The 19606-nt window shown below is 37.7% G+C and overlaps 2 protein-coding genes across 2 annotated transcripts; one reads left to right on the plus strand and one right to left on the minus strand.

The window, feature by feature from the left end:
• Window positions 1-388: 388 nt before the first annotated feature.
• Window positions 389-5546, plus strand: LOC136427356 (kelch-like protein 24a). The gene is made up of 2 exons (XM_066416179.1): window positions 389-467; window positions 3154-5546. Exon 2 carries the CDS (start codon window positions 3163-3165, stop codon window positions 4885-4887), a length of 1725 nt encoding a protein of 574 aa, XP_066272276.1. The 5' UTR covers window positions 389-467; window positions 3154-3162; the 3' UTR covers window positions 4888-5546.
• Window positions 5547-7724: 2178 nt separating this feature from the next.
• On the minus strand, window positions 7725-17634 carry LOC136427373 (DET1- and DDB1-associated protein 1-like). Its single transcript, XM_066416202.1, has 5 exons — window positions 17538-17634; window positions 17326-17406; window positions 16491-16542; window positions 9166-9227; window positions 7725-8526 (listed from the first exon to the last, which is right to left on the minus strand). The coding sequence occupies exons 1-5, from the start codon at window positions 17538-17540 to the stop codon at window positions 8404-8406; spliced, it is 321 nt and encodes a 106-aa protein (XP_066272299.1). The 5' UTR covers window positions 17541-17634; the 3' UTR covers window positions 7725-8403.
• Window positions 17635-19606: the final 1972 nt, after the last annotated feature.

The following is a 19606-nucleotide window of genomic DNA, read 5'->3' on the forward strand; positions in this document are numbered from 1 at the left end:
CACTAGTTTGTTCTTACCTATAGAGATTCTTGTTTTGTTGATTACTCTTGACAGCTTTGAGTGGAGCAAGACGTAGAAAGAAGAGAAGGAAGAAGATACCAACTGTGAGACGACCTAAAATCCAGGAAAACTTGTAGTTGGGGGTAAAGGTCATTTTTGGACTATTTGATATCACATTTGGGGGGGTGCTAGTAAAGAAAATGACCGCAACATTCGGTTTATATGACCACTAACTAAGAGAAAAGCCATCATACAACTTTTAGATTGTATTCATCGAAATGTATTCTTCTTTCATTTTGCACAATGATGCAAATATTCATTGATCAAAATAGTTTGTATCCCCTTTATAGTTTCGACTATCCCAGAAATAACCTTTGAACTTCCTGGAAGTTTCCCGCCATTTTTTGTTTCACAGAGAGAGGAAGACGCGGAGAGACAGCGGTGAAAGGTCTCTTCCCGACCACAAGGTGAGTAATAGCCGCTAAATCTACTAGTAATCGTGCGGTTACCTTGTCAAGCTTGCCATTTATGCGTTTTTACAGGTTTGCGGGTCCGTTTTCTGTGAAGATCTTGGTCCATCTGTTTCTAGTTGTGCCCGATATCAGACTCGGGCAGCTGCAGCATGTGTTGTTTCGCTAGCCACGTTACCAGACTCCTTGGGGTGCTTCACAAACTGAATAAAACAAGAGCTTTTAAAAAAAGCTGGCGTTTCGGCTACGTTTATGAGTGTGAATTGTCTTTTCCCTTTACTTGAAGTAAAATCTGCCAGAGGAAGTCACTCAAGGGCTGTTCAGTCTATAAGAAAAATTGTCATTTTGGGAAATGAGTACTGTTTTAATAGAGAAAGGCAGATTGGGGAAAGCAATTTTGAAGTTACGTCACTTAACTTAAGTGCTTTTGAAAAAGCTGGTCTTGGCCTACAACTTGTACTTATTTGTAAAATGTATAATAGGCTCATTATAAAAGCTATCAATGTAATTATGTACATGGCACGCAATAAAACATAAAATTTGAAAAAGCACCATTGAATCATCAGCACTATGGTAATTAAGTGAAATAGAAGTTCATAACAGCTAAGGTTCTATCTAAAATGACTACCAAATGTCAAACAAATCAACAGCTACCTCATCCGTATTATTCTGGTTTCCGCATTTACAACATTTCTTCCTTATTTTCCTGGGTAATTTTGCTAAAATTCATGAAAATTCCCATAGTTTTGTGCCGAGGGGCGCCACTTTCCACGTCCGTGTTGTCTGAATGAAGTCGATACTGAACAATGGAGCATTTGCTACTGTAACAAAGAATCGCTGTTTTGCAAACAACATCAAGAGCCTCTGTTTACATCGGGGATAGAAGTTTAGTGGCGAGTGTTTTGCAAGAATCATCTTACCGCGCATAGGAGCCGCTGCACGGTATTTTCCATTACAATGAACAGAAAAATTCGAATGCCGGGTTTGGAATCTATGAAGTCCTGTTCATAAGACAAAGGCCTTGTATATATTAAATGAATATTTAAAAATAACAAATATAAAATATTTCTTTATTTATTAATGAAAAAAAATGATATTCATAAATATGATATTGATAGATTAATATAATATCAATATATATTTTTGATATTCAATATCTAAAAAGAAAAGAAAAATCCATGCACGGACACGAACCCGGATCTTCTGGGTCCGAAGTGCTTCGCGTTGCCAGATCGGCCAAGCTGCGGTACTTAATTAGTCACTCTGGACGTAATGCTATAACCTCACTATATGGTATCATTTATGCCGATTTTTGGTCGTTTTCTTGACGAAATCATTTTTTTTCTTCTGCAATCTTGTGGAATAGATGTAATATGGTCATTTTTCAGGATATCAAAGTCCGAAACCACAATGCAATGATATTTCCGAACAGTTGTAGCAGTTACATGCGGTCGCCCTCCTGTGTCACATGCAAATCTAGCCTGCCTGCCTTTTCGTGCTCTCTTGCCATATAAGGCAACGGCTATACAAGGATTTGGGAACGTATTGCCATATAAGGTCTTATTGTGTGCGACACAGTGTTGAACCAAGCTTGAACCAAGCTTGAACCAAGCTTCCTTCCTTGAAGGTAAAAGCCAGGACAATGCGTTCCGGCGCGCATGCGCCGAAACGCAAAAATACTAGTAGGCCGAACCCAGGGTTGTCAATGTGTAATGCCTCGGCTGAGGCTAGCTCCTCTGGCAAACTTTTCAGCTTATTTGGCCAATTTTTTTCTGGGAACCATTAGGAGTCAGTTAGAGCAAGGAGGTTTAAATAGGCCCACCGAGGACAAAAGGCAATAATTTCAAACTCTCTCCTTCCTATTTAAACCTCCTTGGTTAGAGACTAACTGAGTAATTCTTTCTCATCAAATTGTATAATTGTGTTCATGATTAGGGGCCCCTATGCCTAAGTTTATTTTGGGTCTCAATTCGAGGGTGCAGACATCTCTTCCAGGAAATACTTCTGAGCCAAAACAACTGTGTATGGGAATGAATGATACTGTATTATGTAAATACATCTAAGTTTGCATGGTTTTTATTTCGCGGAAGGAAGAAAATGTAGTGTTCGTGGTGGTTTTAAGTTCGCGTTTGAAACAATAGTAGTGCTACAGTCATAGGTGGGCAAAAAGTTTCGCTGTGATTTTAAGTTAGTGTTGAAAGTTCACCGTGAAAAATGCGAACATAAAACCATGGCGAACATTTCTGCATTTTCTGCATTTTCATCTGCATCTACAAGAAAACCAGAGTTTGGATTTCTTCAACCTAGATATAATTTTAGTAAATATTAGAAGAAAAAGGTATTTTCCTGTCAAAATTGAGCTGCAAAATTGGGCATTTTCAATCTCCTGGAAAGATTGAAAATCTTATGTCACTTGCCAGTGGTTGACCAATAAAAGGCTAGGGTTGGAAGGATGTTGCTATGGTTGTTGGTTATTCGGAAATATAAGTTCAACATTTTCCCCCTAGGCCTTGTTTGCTGTACATTAACAATTTTTAATACAATCTGCTGTTCCTCAGAAAATTGCTATCTAGAAGGAGGTTCAAAATAAAACTCGGCTTTGGTGCCTACCCACAAACCATATGTCATAAAAGTCATTGATAACTTTAAATGTCTATATCTAATTGATCATTTTGTTTTACAGGATTAAAGTATGATGGCAGAGGAACAGAGATCACAAGCATCATTCCACTTCTCCCACAATCCACATGCAGGCTCCCTCTTGCAGGGCTTGCAGGAACTGCTGTCTAACAACCTACTGACAGATGTTATACTTTGTGTCTCCGGAAAAGAAATTCCATGCCACCGGAACGTCCTGGCTGCTTGCAGTGAATACTTTCGTGCAATGTTCTGTAACGGACATCGCGAGAGTAAGGAGAACAAAGTAGCCATTCACGAAGTCAACCCTGATGTCATGCAGCTTCTTGTTGACTATGCGTACACGTCACAGGTCACCATCACAGAAGACAATGCTGGAAAAATTCTAGAAGGGGCCAACTTCTTCCGTATCCTACCTGTGCGTGATGCTTGTGTGACTTTTATATCCAACAATCTGAGTGCTAAAGACTGTCTGCAGATGATGCAGGTAGGCAACATGCTGTCCTGCCCAGACCTGGAGAAGAATGCAAGGTCCTGTGCCTTGAAGGAGTTCACAGCAATCAGCAAAACACCTGAGTTCCTTTCTTTGACTAAGGACCAGCTTATCACACTTATCTCATCAGACGACCTCAATGCTTTAGAAGAAACGGTGTACACAGCAGTGATGACATGGATCAACCACGACACCAGGAAGAGGAAGAAGGAGATGAGAGAGCTGATGGAACTGGTCAGGTTCCCCTTCATGGACAAGCTGTACTTCTTGGAGAATGTTGATAGAAACGAAATTGTTCGCAAGTCTTGCCAGGATATCTTGACAGAAGCTCACACATGCCAGCTGTTTCCAGGAGAGGTCCAGTCACCACGTACCCGTCCACGCCATACCAGTGGTCTGAGGGAGGCGATAGTTGTCATCGGAGGGATAGAGGAAGAAGATACTTTACATCATGAGAACGAATACAATGACTCCATCACAATGACCTATTCTGCTGAGCCAACAGAGTTAAGCTGGACTACTATGAAACAATTGGTTGATTTGGATGTTGAACTAGATCCTGTGCCTGTGGCTGGTCTGGGCATAAGTGACATTGTCATGTCTTCTAATGGCTTTAGTGTGATGCTGTACCAACCAGAACTGGACTCCTGGTGCGATCTTGCTCCGATGATCCACTTAAAGCGGACCGATCACAAGCTGGCTGTGTTATATGGTAAAGTGTATGCAATCGGTGGCAGAGAATATTTTCATCTACTAACATCTGTAGAGGTTTATGATCGAAGCCAGCACAAGTGGACTGAAGGTGTTTCACTCCCAGAACCAAGATGCGATCATGCTGTTGCAGTGTTGGACAGCAGTATATACGTGATGGGTGGGTATGAGGAGACCTCAGATGGGATGAGGAAAACGTCTACTGTGTACCGTTTCAGCCCAGGAGACTCCCAGTGGCAATCAATGAGTGACATGCCAATGAAAGGTGGACATATCACAGCTTCAGTTCTCAACGGCAGCATCTATGCCATCACTGGGAAACCTCCACATGTTCTATGTTCATTCACACCAGGGGATGACAGTGGTGTATGGACCACTGTAGCTTCAGGTATTCGAGAATCTTGCGGGATGACTACGTTCGGGGGGAAGATCTACATATTGGGTGGCAAAGAAGGCAACAAGGGCTCCTCAGAAGTTGTGTGTTTTGATCCGGAAACCCGGTCTCTTGAGTGTGTGGGAACCATGGTCATGGGTCTGTTTGACCATGCCTGTGTCACCATACTTAAGTATTGCTGACGTGCAATGGACTGCCCTGAATTGTGATATATAAAGCCATTAGTTGGTTTGGATTGAATCTTTAGTATACAACCAACAGACTTAACAGCCTGAATTCTGTTTTTATTTGTTGTTATTATAGAAAGGCTGGCTCCATAACATTTACATATTAAAACTCAATCATATCATTGTATCAACACTAAAGGGCATTTTATCGTACACATACATGTAAAAACATTAAGTTGTATTTCGGTTCTAGATAGCTAAGTAAGCTATTGTCAAACTGAAGGGCCCTACATTGTATTGTTGGAAGAAAATGTGTATTCACACGTTACTAGATGACTTAATTAGTGTAAAACATTCAGAGAAAAAAATATTATTTCTGTGGCAGATAACACACGGACATTGACCTTATTTGAGACTTTACCACATGTTGTAATTAACTAACATTCAACATAGCACCTTTTACAAAGTTCTTTTAATGAGATTCATCTAGATAAAAAGGAGTTTCTTGGAACCGTGAAGCTGATCTATTAACTGTTGATTTGAAAACCGTTTTACTATATCTTGTTGTAAGAAAGACATTATTCACATGTACATTTTTCATGAGCTGAAAATATAGCTTCAACACCATGTTTCATCACAACATAATAAAACACCTTTAGCTTTTGTTTTGAAAAGGCTTTGTCTCATGTGTGTTTGATTTTCCCATATGATTTATGAAGTAGCAGTATGTTACATTTCATGGCCATCACCAAGAAGTTTATGTTTTCGAGAGCATTTGAAGGGATGTATGTAGCTGTGTTTGTGTATTAGCAGTGTTTGTGGTTTAGCAGCGTAACTAAAAAAGCTATGGACGGATTGTCATGAAATTTGGTATGATGTTAGGTCTTGTCCAATGATTTGATTTGAGGCCTGGTGGCATTCCTTGGTACCGCAGCAGAACGTTTTTTCTTCTGGAGAGTTCTGGGCAAGCTTTCTTAAAACTTTGTACTACTAGGTTCATTTGGGCTTCCTTGAAATAAGTCTAGCTTAACTGAAGGGACTTAGGCCTCACCAATGAATTTTCTTGGTTAACGGAATAAATGCAAATTTTACAAAAAATGCTAGATTGGAAAAACAACATGAAAACAGAATGTCACAGAATGTTTTTACTTTGGTGCACACAGTATCAGGGAGTGAACAGGGTCAGGTGCAAGTTTTCACCCAAGCCTTCTGTTTTCATAATTTTTTTTTGCTAAAATTAAAAATCCGTTAACCAAGAAATTAAATTGGTGTGGTCTTAGTAACCCTACTGTTTATACACAATTAGGCCACAGCAAGTAAATTTTATGGATGACATCCTCTGCAGGCTCAAAATTTAGTGTGCTTGGGGGCGGAAAAAAATCAAGGCGGGCAATAAAACAAGGCATCCACATTTTCAAACTTGAGCATGTGAGAAGAATTGAAGCGATTAAAGGTTGGTTTTTTGCACTTGTCCCAAAAGCAGGATTTTCAGCTGATGAAAATACCAAAGTAAGATTTTTTCTGACTCAATTTTTTATCAGATGTGGACATTATCATTTTCTATCAAATGAATGGTTCTAAAGGCTGGGTTCTTGTTTCATTGCTGTGTGGCAGTCCCAGAAAGTAGGCCATTTTACACCTTTGTTACCATTCATTCTTGCTTACTGCGACTAAAGCTACAAAGTTCAAACTATTGATGAAGTATGTGTATCACCCCCAATTTATGAATAACAGGTACGCAATACATGGAAAGTACATGTACTTTATTACCAAACTTTAGAACCTGCAAACTTATGCCAAATTCAATTACCCTGGTACATTATGTATAGGAATAGGTATCAAACACGTTAACAGGGATCATAGAATATATATCGATTGATTCACCGAACAGAAATAAGGTGCAGCCAAGTTAAATTCTCTAGAAGTGCCCAGGCCCTCATTTTCAAATACTGTAAATGCAGAAATGTTCGCGGTTTTATGTTCGCGGTTTTGGCGGTGAACTTTCAGCGCAAACTTAAAAACACCGCAAAACTTTTTGCCCACCTATGACTGTAGCGCTACTATTGTTTCAACTGCGATCTTAAAACCCCCGCGAACACTCCATTTTCTCCCTACCGCGAAATAAACACCATGCAAACTTCAAGGCATTTACAGTAAGTCACTACAGAGGTCAGATTGTAACTGTAACAGAAAACATATAGATTTTTTTTGTGGTCTTCATAACTTAATAATAACATGACTATTGGTCCTACACCTACAGTTTATATTAAAGCATATCTATAATTACAATAAGGTTTCCATCAATATACCATTTTGCCATCATTAAACCAAAGCAATAAAGAAAATGACTAGATAGACATATCTCTTTAAAAAAGCATCAAAACAACATTATGTTACATATCATAAATACATATATACTTTAAATCATAAATTATCAACATATTAAGTAACTGCTGTACTCCTCTTGCAAACTGATATGGCAAAAGTAATGCAGACAATAATTAAGTAGTAAGTAACCGATAAAGAAAGCACTGGTCCCATAAATAGGTTTTCAACTTAAGATCTTGGTGCAGTTTGATTGACTGCCAAACATTATTACATGTACTTGAATTTCTAAAACAACAAAAAGCCCTCTCTTGTTTCTCTTAGACAACAGAACAAAATAAACATCTACTACCAAGGGGCTAGTAATGAGAAGGCATACTTAAGTAAAAGCAAATCAGTATATATCTTAAAACAAAGAGAATTTAGGAAAAAAGGTGGGATCTTAGGCAAGGACAATAAGCTTACGCTCCTTAGTGGAACTGAAGTTTTTAAATATTTGCATACAAAATCAGTTTAAAACAGATTCATTTTAGCTCTCTTTTACCATTGCTTTTCAAATGGCACTAGAATGTCGCTTAATATACGTCTTTCAAAGATATTCATTCAAGCCAAGGCCATTCAGGCATGGCATAACAAATTCTTTCATCTTTAAAAATAATTATGTTGGTATTTCTCCCAGTGAGGTTAAATGTACTGACGCAATGCTCAATAGTACTACATGTAGTATTAGACATGCCTTGGTTCAGGGTGAATAATATTCGTACAAATTCTCTTGACACCACAGTAACCATGGCCTTGTAATCCTTTAAAAAGATTGGGTATTGTGTATACATCCAAATAGCATATATATCTGTTTGTTCTGCTTTGACATTAACTTATGGATTCAACCATCAAAGAGGCCTTGTAGCCAAAAGATTACTAAGATGATATCATTAAAAGTCAGGCACATAATAAAGTTCTGTCAACTATATGTCAATTGTATGAGCCTGTGCTCCTGTGTCATACATTGAAACGCTATGCTTTTAAAGGCTTTCTGTTAAATATATGTCCACAGCCATCAAAAGCAATTGGCAGCTATGCAGGACTAGAAGCTACCCTGCAAAAGTTGACATGTTGGACAGTCCACTGCGCTAAGCAATAGAGACTTTGGCTCTCAGCTTGTAGACATTTCCTCTGTTGTTCCCAATCTCCTGTGGACGTGAAGTTTTATGTGCTGTTGCTCTCTTCCATTTGTCCTAATCTGGGAACTTTCTTAGGAGGTGTGAGGTCACCATCACCGTCGTCATCGTCTAGGTTGGCTCTGGAGGTGTCCCTCTTTTTGTGGGCATTCTACAAGAAGGAATAGATGTGCGTTTAGTCCACAACTCAGAGATATTTCATATTCTTTTTACAAACATTCATACATATTCAGGATGTGAGACAATATAGTAGTATCCCATCTCATTTAACCGGTAGAAAACAAAATAAAAGGATCTAAAATCTTATGTATTTCAGCTTTATTACATCATGGTGTAAACGGTCAGAGGGAAACAGGATTTCCTTTGTGATCCCAGTCCAACAGAATTTCAACAAACCAAACGTAACAATAATAATCGTAACACTAACAATAATAACAATAATAATGATAATATTGACAACAATAATGATAACTAATATTATTGTCACACATCATCCTAGCTACATTAGTTAAAGTCAGAAAAAGGTAGTAAATAAAACTTGATATGACTCGGTGATATACAGTGTGCTAGTACATACATCTGGCTTAAGTTACTGTCATAACATCCTGATAATATGGTGTGAACCCTGTGGCAAATACATACATACACTCTGAATTTTACAAAACTGGCCGTGCCTCAGTCTGCCTCATCCCAACACTGCACAACTATAAATTGTCGAATTAGTACAATCACAAAAAGGTATCGTTGGTTGTTTTAGTTACAACCTCATCGTAGTAAAAGCTCCACTTACTTTTCTATCCCACTGTTGGTGTAGGTACCGCAATAGAATGTTGGTCTTCTCTGTTGTGATAACTGTTATGAAAATAAGTGTAATAAGACTGAATTAGAGAATCGCTAGGTGGCGCGTCCCGTAGCACGGCTTTTTTTCCACTCTCCGTTCTTGGACCTTGAAAACCAAGATTTCCCGGAGTAAATTCAAGCATCCACCTTCAATCGTCAACTGTATGTGTGCATAACACTACCAGGAACATTGTTGACCAGTGAACGGTAACTTTTGCTGCTTTATTCGACGAACTTCGTTGGATTTTGTCTACCCAAGCTGTCAGAGTGGGAGGGCTACGTAGTTTCTCCCGCCATCGGAGTACCAGTGGAATTTTCCTACTCACAACGGAGCCGATGTGACGGTTTTCACTCAAATTTGCCGTTACGGGACCACCTTTCAGTTTTTGAAACATGCTCTAAACGTTCGTAGTGCAACTTCAATGGTCGTAAGTACATTTTAGTGTCACTTTATTTGATGTCTCTACAAGATTGAACTGCAGTAATCATGGAGACCCTATTAACGAAGTTAGAAGAACTCAAGACCGAAAACGCAACTAACTTCACCAAACTGAACGAGAAAATTGACGACATGAAAAGTGACATGAAAAAGATGGGGGATGTTCTGTGCGGTCATGAAGAAAAACTCAAGTTTCAAGATGAGTTGATTAAGAACCTCCAGGAGAAGATCGAATCACTGGAAGCGCGCCAGTTCCACAGCGAGCAGTACTCGAGGAAAAATTGTTTGCGTGTTTGGGGCTTCCCGGATAATTACGACCAAAGAGAACTTCCTGCTAAATTTGCTGATTTTGCTCAGGAATACCTACATGTGAAAATCATGCCGGGGGAAATAGACAACATCCACTACTTGGGCGCCAAAGGGTCAAGACGACACATCATAGTCAAGTTTTCAACATTCCTAGCCAAAAGGAAGGTATACGAGGCGAGAAAGGCCCTGAAAGGGAAGAAGAACGGAGCAGGGTCTTTCATCTCAGTTCGTCCTGACCTGTCCCCGGCTAGCAGGGCACTTTTTCATCATGCCAAGCAGCTGGTTTCGAACGGAACAGATAACAAACCCTTGTCAGCTGTTTGGGTGACCATCGAAGGAAGAATTTGGGCGACACGTGGGGACCGACGGGTGTTGTTGACAAGCCGACAGGACTTGGAGCAGGGCGTGGCAGCCGACATACCGGGTGAGCAGGGCGTGGCAAGCGACATTCCGGGGGAGTTTGTCTCACAACAACGCCGGAAGTTCTTCGCTAAACGACAGGCTTCACAGTCACCCGAGCTACAACCAGAGGTCAAGAAGACTAATGTTTTTGAACCCTTGGCACAAGAGGTTGACTGTCCCTGAGGTCAGATGGTTCTTTTGTTTTCCCTTGACTTCATGTACTGATGCTGATAATTAGGGACAAGAAGCATTTGGTGAGTAGAATTTCTATTCACTAATTGCTACACTAGTCACTAGAAAGTCATGATTTAGTTTCTTTAGAGGAGATTCAGTTCTTTTTTCTTCTTCAAGGAAGACAGACCGAATCTGAATTGCCTCTTCTCTTGTTCTTTTTGTGTGTGTCTTTTGGTCCCTGGCTTACCATTCAAGCAACAAAGAAGGGACAAACTATTTATGATATTTACTAGGTTCTCTGATGTTTCCTTTTCCTTGTTGCAAAATGACTTAATATCATATACATTAGTTCTATGGATATGTTGTGTATTCTTACGCTTGGCAAGGCAGTAGAAAACAGCACATATCAGTATAGTGAACATTGGCGTTTTTGTTGTTGTTATTAGTTGTGGACTCCTGTATTTCTAAAGTAATTAGAGCTTAGAGGAGAACAGACCGAATCTGAATTGCCTCTTCTCTTGTTCTTTTTGTGTGTGTCTTTTGGTCCCTGGCTTACCATTCAAGCAACAAAGAAGGGACAAACTACTTATGATATTTACTAGGTTCTCTGATGTTTCCTTTTCCTTGTCGCAAAATGACTTAATATCATATACATTAGTTTTATGGATATGTTGTGTATTCTTACTCTTGGCATGGAAGTAGAGAATAGCACATATCAGTATAGTGAACCTTGGCGTTTTAGTTGTTGTTATTAGTTGTGGACTCCTGTATTTCTAAAGTAATTAGAGAATAGATAAGTAGACCATTGAATAGTTGCTTTGTAGTAGAAAGATAGATACTTTCATGGATCATGTTTCATTATGTGCATGGCATGTCAATCTGTGTCTCTGTTTTATTAAATGTAAATGTGTTGACAAACCCCTATTGCCTACTAGATACAACATAAGTACTTTGCATTGTGTGTTGAAGTTAAATTTTTGCTTCCTGTGGTCGCCCACTCCTTTTTCATTTCTATATAATATATATTATAATATACCTTTTCCATGACCCAGCCTAAAGTTAATATTGGTTGTTATAATTGTAATGGACTGGGTGACCGCAGGAAGCGAAATGAAATATTTACATGGTTAAAAGATAAAAACTGTCATATTTATTGCCTACAAGAAACCCACTCTTTAATGTCTGTTGAAACAGAATGGCTGTCAGACTGGGGGGGACAAATATTTTTCAACCACGGCTTAAGTAATAGTAGAGGAGTAATGATTCTTTTCAATGCAAGTGTCTCCTACACAATCCATCAGACCTTGAGTGACAACTCCGGTCGATGGATTGTGTTGGATATTTCTTTAGATTCTATGCGCTTCTGTTTGATTAATATATATGGCCCCAATTCTGACGACCCTTCTTTTTTCACAAACTTGGAATCAACTATACATAATTGCATTGATCCTACATTATATATTGTTGCCGCAGGAGACTCCAACACTGTTCTAAACTCAGATATGGACAGAACCGGACATCGACTTTTCAATTACCACCCTAAATCTCGCCAAGCTATTAATTCTTTATGTGTAAATTTAGACTTATTAGACATTTATAGACACAAAAATACTACGGAAAGACGATACACCTGGAGACGTCGTTTCCAGGCTAGCCGTATCGATTATTTCTTAATTTCCTTTTCGTTAGTTTCCTCCGTACAGAACGTTAGAATAGAAGATAGTTTTAGATCTGATCACTCTTTTATTGGACTATCACTTATAACCTCACCAATACCCAGGGGTAAAGGATATTGGAGATTTAACCAAGACTTATTAAGGGACTCAGTTTTCGTTAAAGAAACTTCAGATTTTATAACAGACTTTTTCCGTTATAATGAGGGTTCTGCAAATCCGCATGTCGTGTGGGACACTTTTAAATGCTGTGTTCGTGGACACATTATTAAATATTCTTCTTGGAAATATAAACAACGTACAAAAACGGAACTTTCCTTAACAAGTGAAATCTGCAGCCTGCAAGAGGAGCTAGATACTCGTTCTGATGCAAACATATTCGATAAGTTACAGGAAAAGAAACAAGAATTAGTATTGTTGTATCAAATAAAATCTAATAATATAATCGCCAGCAAAAGAGCCAAGTGGATGGAACAAGGAGAAAAATGTACTAAATTTTTTATGAACTTAGTCACCAAAGACAAAGCTCGGAAAAATATGTCTACATTTATCACAGCAGATGGGCACGTTAAAACTAATCCGTTGCATATTCTTGAGGAACAAGCCAACTTTTATCATAGCCTTTATTCATTTAAGGAACCACCTATGTCAATAGATCAGGATATATTTGAACCTTTTTTTCCTAAATCGAAACCTGTTTCTTTATCTGCTGAGCAGCGTGAAAAATGTGAAGGATTAATAACTGAAAAAGAATTGAAGAGCGCAATTACTTCTTTTGCCTCCGGGAAAGCTCCGGGTCTCGACGGGCTCCCGATAGAATTTTACAAAACTTTCTTTAATTGTTTAAAGCAGCCCATGCTAGAGTGTTTTAACTTTTCTTACGGAAAAAATCAATTATCTGACACACAAAAAGTAGGCCTTATTTCGTTGATACTTAAGCAGGATCCTTCGGGACAGGAGAAAGATCCTTCATATATAAAGAATTGGCGCCCTATTACCCTACTTAATTGTGATACACGTGTGTTATCCAAATGTCTCGCCCTTCGTATGAAACATGTTATTTCTAATTTGATATCTTATGACCAAACTGGTTTTTTACAGGGGCGTTGTATTAGCGATAACATACGGAGAATTTTAGAAATTATGGAATATTATGAGAGAAATGAATTGCCCGGTTTAATTTTCATTGCAGATTTTGAAAAAGCCTTCGATACTATTAGATTAGACTTTATTGTAAAAGCACTAGAATACTTTGGGTTTGGGAAATCTTTTATAACATGGATAGAAATTCTTTATAACGATATCTCTAGCAAAATTATAAATTACGGTTATATCTCTAAGTCTTTTAACCTGTCCCGCGGAGTTCGACAAGGCTGCCCCCTATCTCCATATCTTTTTATCTTAGGAGTTGAATTGCTCGCTATAAAAATTAGAAATAACATAGAAATTAAAGGCTTAGATACTTTTGGAATTAAATCTAAAGTCTCTCAATATGCGGATGATTCCAACTTCCCTCTTACTCCAGAACTTGGCTGTCTGTATGCATTGGTCAACGATTTAGAAAATTTTGCCTTATTATCAGGATTATGCCCTAATTTTGATAAATGCAAAATATTGAGGATTGGCTCGTTAAATGGTACAAACTTTTATTTACCGTGCTCTTTACCAATACTTTGGACAGATGGTCCTGTCGACATTCTTGGAATTCATATTCCAGTACTTTTTTCTGATATCATAGAAAGTAACTTTGATCGAAAATTTGTAAAGATTGACAAGATACTAATGCTATGGAAATCTAAATCTTTAACCCTTATGGGCAAAATCATTTTGGTCAATACTTTAATTGTACCTCAATTTATATTTCTACTAACCTCTCTTCCGTCCCCTCCCCCTACCTTCTTTGATAGATATGAGAAAAAGATTTTTAAATTTCTATGGGGAGATGGACCCGAGAGGGTTAAAAGGAAAACATTGTATGCTGCTTATGAACAAGGGGGGCTAAAGCTTAGAAACTTGCGGGCTGTAGATTTAACCTTGAAAGGCTCTTGGTTACCAAAACTGTACTTGAATAAGGATTGGTTTTGCTCCAAGCTTATCTTCTTATCTAGTTCTATATTTCGCACAAACTTGTTTCCTTTTTCTCAGCTTAAAAATGCGGATTTTGAATCTCTTATGGGAAAAAGATCACCTATAAGTACCTTTTTTACGCATGTAATACAGGCTTGGTTGAGGTTCCAACTTAGACCACCCGAGGGGGCGGTTGAGGTAAAACAACAGCTTTTATGTCTAAATTCAAATATAACTGTCAGTGGAAAACCATTTTTTTCTCAGGTATTGCTTAGTAGGGGGGTTGTTTTTGTAAATGACATCTTGGACTTAGAAAATAGGTTCTTATCATATAATGATCTGATCAAAAAATTTGGGGATGTATTTTCCGAATTCAAATATAACCAACTTATTTCGGCTATCCCTTCTATTTGGAAAGCCATGCTGAAACAGAACTCTCCAAGTTTGTTTGTATGTCTCCCTGTGTGTAGAAACATAGGCTGGCTTCGAAACTGTAAAATTAATAAATGTCTCTACCTATTTTTCATGAATGAAGCCAGCTTATGGGGAACTTCTGAAAAAGTTAAATTTTCATGGGAAGAATATTTTGACACCCCGCTACCATGGCGTGATGTGTATAGTTTGCCCTATAAAATATCCATAGATTCCTATAGCCGTATGTTTCAGTACAAATTGTTATTCAAATTTTTACCATGTAACAAAACACTATATCTATGGGGATTGATAGACTCCCCCTTGTGTAGTCTCTGTAAAGAGGAAGAAGAAACGGTTGTCCACCTATTTTGGAACTGTCATAAAACTGCACATTTTTGGAGACAGGTGGACGACTGGTTCTTTGAAATCACTGATATTCATTTGCATATTAATGCACTTAGTATAATTTTCGGTATCTTAAGTGATCGTTGCCCGGTTCTGTCGAATGTTATTATTCTGCTTGGTAAGATATTTGTCTTTAAACATCGCAATTATTCATTGAATTTACCAGCCTTTATATCCTTTGTTTCCTTCTATTATAAATTAGAATTGAATATTGCAAACAGACAAGGAAAATTACATAAACATAGGGGGAAGTGGGGAAAATTCAATACAGTTTTTTCTTGACAAATGATGGAAATTTAATTGTTCGTTGTGAATAAATATTATATATTATTATTTGTATGCATCTATATCATTATATGTAGGCATCTATTATTATATGTATATTATTATATGTATGCATCTATATTATTATATGTATGCAAATATTATTATATGTATGCATCTTTGTGAGATCTATATGTATATATATATATATATATATGTATGTATGCATATCTCTCTAAATATATAGGTATATGTGTATATATGTGTATTATATATGGGCATTAGGGGTTTCTGTACCAACTATTTTGTTCCCGGATTTTATGTTTTGATTTTGTGGTATCTCATGTGCTTTGTTTTGTTTTGTAAACTGCCATGCTTTTCTTTGTTTTTGTTAAAACGTGAATAAAGAAAGATTAAAAAAAAAAAAAAAAGACTGAATTATTGATTGATTAATTGAAATGATTATAGATTGAACAAATGTTATCATACTTTAAAGACATATCAACTGGTTTTAGAATGGTTTTGCCAACATACTATATATCTGAATATAGCCAAGGAGGTTAACGTTAAATCTTATTTAAACCTCCTTGATATACATGTAACATAGGGGAAAGGTGATTCCAGCAATGTGATCAGTTAACATTATCTTTCCATAAGGCCATGTTGATTTGATTATATGGATGACTTCCGCACGTATCAATTTTCGTCCGTTTCCAAAATAAAATAAATTTTTAACCATACTGTAAATCAAAAAAAAAATATTTAAGGAAACAGATAGTCATGTCATAGTATGCTTAACTACAAAGCAGATTCCAAAGTCAAAGAAGAAGATGTGAAAGAAAAAAATATGAAGAATCTGTGTGTTTATTAATTTGTTCATTCTTCCTGAGTGACCATGTAGATTTCATAATGAATGCATTTTTTTTTCAACTTTTTTTTTTATTCGCATGCTCGCCTCAGTTTTGGCATTCTCAGAGCATAATATTGTCATCCGTGATATAATGAAATCAACATGGCCTGTGATTAAAAAATATGGCAACTCATTTGCCATGATATACTAGTAAGCTACGTATACGGTACAGCAAGTATTTCAACCTCCTTGGGTACAGTAACAGTATACAAACCTACCTTGTTCTGAAGGATGGTCAGTGGTAGGGAGATATACTTGTGGTCTCCGACTCTGAAAAGATAGCATTTAGACATTTAGAGGAATTGCCTTTACTTAGTACATTGTTTTTTTATACCAGAAATTACTATTATTAGTCACATCGTTATTCATATATTATAATACATAATTAATAGGGTGGAGAGTCTCATCACTGTGCTGATTAGACCTGAAGAGTACTTATCACTGTCTGGGACCAGGCAAATTATAAAGTAACACAAAGAAGTGGATGTGTTCGTACAAAGAGATTTCACAGTAATGATTTGACTACAAAATCTAAGCACACTTGATTGTAACAAACACTATCATTACATATTTTGGGGTATCATCTAAAGGTATTGCGATTGTCATACGTTTGAGAATTCACTTTGAAGAGAAAGGCTCATAATTTGTATGATTGCATAACAAGAGACAGCATGCAGGAAAAATGTGTCAGTAGATCTTAACATGTAATGTATGATTGTAAGAAACACTATAATCACATTCTACACATCTGAAAGTCTTCCGACTGTCATAGAATTCACTTTGAAGTCAAATGCTCACAAATTCATTTGTAACGATGTATGATTGCATAATGCAGAAGAAATGTGTCAGTAGGCCATGGGGCGGGGCTAGAGAGAGTGGGTTTTTAGAAATGGCGTACAAACAACAAATTCCGACATATCACTCTGAAACGGGTAGCGTACAAATCTTCTATAGTCTCCACGTATGGTGGCTTAACCTCTAAAAGATTTAAATTGTCACACTACCTCGAAATAACACATACAACAAGACCACTATAGAAGGATATTGTTTTACCGTCGTTTTGACGCCGGAGTCGCTGTGAAACCGGGTGAAATTTGTCTGGTTATACGACGGCAGTCCCTTCAAAAAGTCGCCCTAGAAGAGAAGGAACATAAATATGACACGAGAGGCTACCTTTTGACGTCTGATACGTCGAATTAGCGTAGGTTTAGCGGAGAAATGCGTGGTACAAAGACGTAGAACAAGAAACAACGATCTGAACCCACCATCTTGGATTACTGGAGTTCAAAGAATGCTGGGATAGATGTCACAGGCCCGGCTGCAGTGCGCCGCGCGCCGCTAGGGGTCGCTACTGAGCTAGTCTCCAAGTAGATGTAGAAAGGCAAAATCGTACTACGAATCAGCTGTCATAAAATGCGTATCGAATCAGAACCGCACACCTCTGGAGCAAAGAATTTGTAAATTTTGTAACTAGAAGTCCACTTTATTGTAGATTGTAGTTTATATAGCAACGATAGAAATGTTTTGTTTGATTATATTATGGGAACGTTTCCAAACTAATGTGGAGAAATTCATTAATTTTTATTATGCGTTTTGACTATACAATATCAAACAAGTCCATCTCAACTTATATTTCTAACATCACAAAGAGACGAGAAGAAGCCAAACCTATGAATTAGAGTAGTTTAAGAACCGTTGTTTTAGATTAGTATTAGCAAGGAGGTTTTATTGGTATTAGAAATCCTGTCAGTGTCATTATATGAACGTTACCATGTATTTTGTATCTATATGCCTGTACTTAGCCCGTGATAGGGCATGAATGTACAATAAAGGTTATCATTATTATTAAACCTTTCTCTACTCTCAAAGCTGAGGTTCGGCTCCGGCTGTTTTTTTTACGTGATTCTTGGCGTTTTGTAGGGATTTCTATTTTTCCCGTTTCCTTTTAGGACAAAGTTTGCTTGGCGACAAACTTTGCTTGGCGACAAAGCGAAAACGGAATAAAATAGAGAGCCCGACAAAAACGCCTAACTGTTATTATACACAGTTTGTCTGTTTCAATGTTAGAATGTAGCACTTTATCAACGCATGTTTTGCATTATGCTTCTTATAGACCACATGTGGTCATCTGTGTATTTAGCCCATCTGGGCAGGAATATGCAATAAAGACTATTATTATTATTACTATTATCAATTATTATTATTATTGATTATTATATAAAAATCACGTCAAAGACCAGCCGGAGTTAACCTCTGCATGGAGAGTAGCCTTTCTCAAGCTCTCCGGTTCGAGTCTTTCCCGGCCGGTGCTCAATGGATGCTGTCTAATGCTACGGTCACATTTCCAAGCCGGGACCCGACCGGGCTGTTTACGGGAACGGAAAATGAAAGTGTATGTCAAGAAATATACACAAATTATGCCCAAGGATGGCACCCAGGCTATAATGTTACTGCATTTTTTCATGTTCCTCCCTCCGCCTTTGTATCGTTTTTTGTTGAGATTATTTTGCCAGCAATTATACCCACAGCGTCATAGGAAAATAATCTCAACAAAAAACGATACAAAGGCGGAGGGAGGAACATGAAAAAAATACAGTAACATTATAGCCATTATATTATCATCCTATTTCTACCGGGGCTCCTACACTCGCTACCCTAGGGTAGCGAGTGTAGGAGCCCCGGTAGAAATAGGATTGCACCCAGGCTAGTAACATTACATCTTGGGAAACATTCTTACAGATAATTTTTTATCATGATTGTTTTTATGACTTCTATTCTAAATTTGGTTATTTCAGAGAACAAAAAATGGGGGGCAAGATATGAAGAAAACGGAACTTTTTAAGGACTTACCATTGATTATCATTATCAAAGTTGGTGTGGATGATTGTATAGTCTTGCCGCATTTTTTTGTTTCCCCAGAAAATCTCTAATACATGATTGACACAGTTGCATCAGCTCTATTTGAACTGTCTTGTAATAAAGCGGTCTATCTACATTGTATGAGTTAAACGTGCTCCTAGCAGGCACGTTGGAAAATTCACGTTCTTGCGTGAATATTACTTTTCGCAGACACACACAAAAGCTCATCTAGATATGATAAAATACAACTCTACAGACAAACTTTTTTTAAACCACAAATCTGATAGCTTTTTTCTCATATTACACCAGTGATAAAGGTTTGAATCATTTGGCGAAAGTAAAATATAACCTTCAAGGCAAAGGTAATAAAGATCCCGCCCGCCTGGCTGCAAGAGTACGGGTGCAAAACTGATTGGTCGTCAGCGCGGTCTGTGATTGGTTCATATTTTCGTGACGTCACGACCAGCTGGGGCCA

The sequence above is a fragment of the Branchiostoma lanceolatum genome, chromosome 2 (genome assembly GCF_035083965.1).
Source record: "Branchiostoma lanceolatum isolate klBraLanc5 chromosome 2, klBraLanc5.hap2, whole genome shotgun sequence".
In the NCBI taxonomy this organism is placed as follows: Eukaryota; Metazoa; Chordata; class Leptocardii; order Amphioxiformes; family Branchiostomatidae; genus Branchiostoma; species Branchiostoma lanceolatum.

Coding starts and splice junctions, on each gene's coding strand:
- LOC136427356 (XM_066416179.1), top strand. CDS start 3,163: ATGATGGCAGAGGAACAGAGATCACAAGCATCATTCCACTTCTCCCAC.
- LOC136427373 (XM_066416202.1), bottom strand. Junction 9,228..16,490: donor TGACCATCCTTCAGAACAAG/GTAGGTTTGTAT, acceptor TTTTCATAACAG/TTATCACAACAGAGAAGACC. Junction 8,527..9,165: donor ACCAACAGTGGGATAGAAAA/GTAAGTGGAGCT, acceptor TCCTTCTTGTAG/AATGCCCACAAAAAGAGGGA.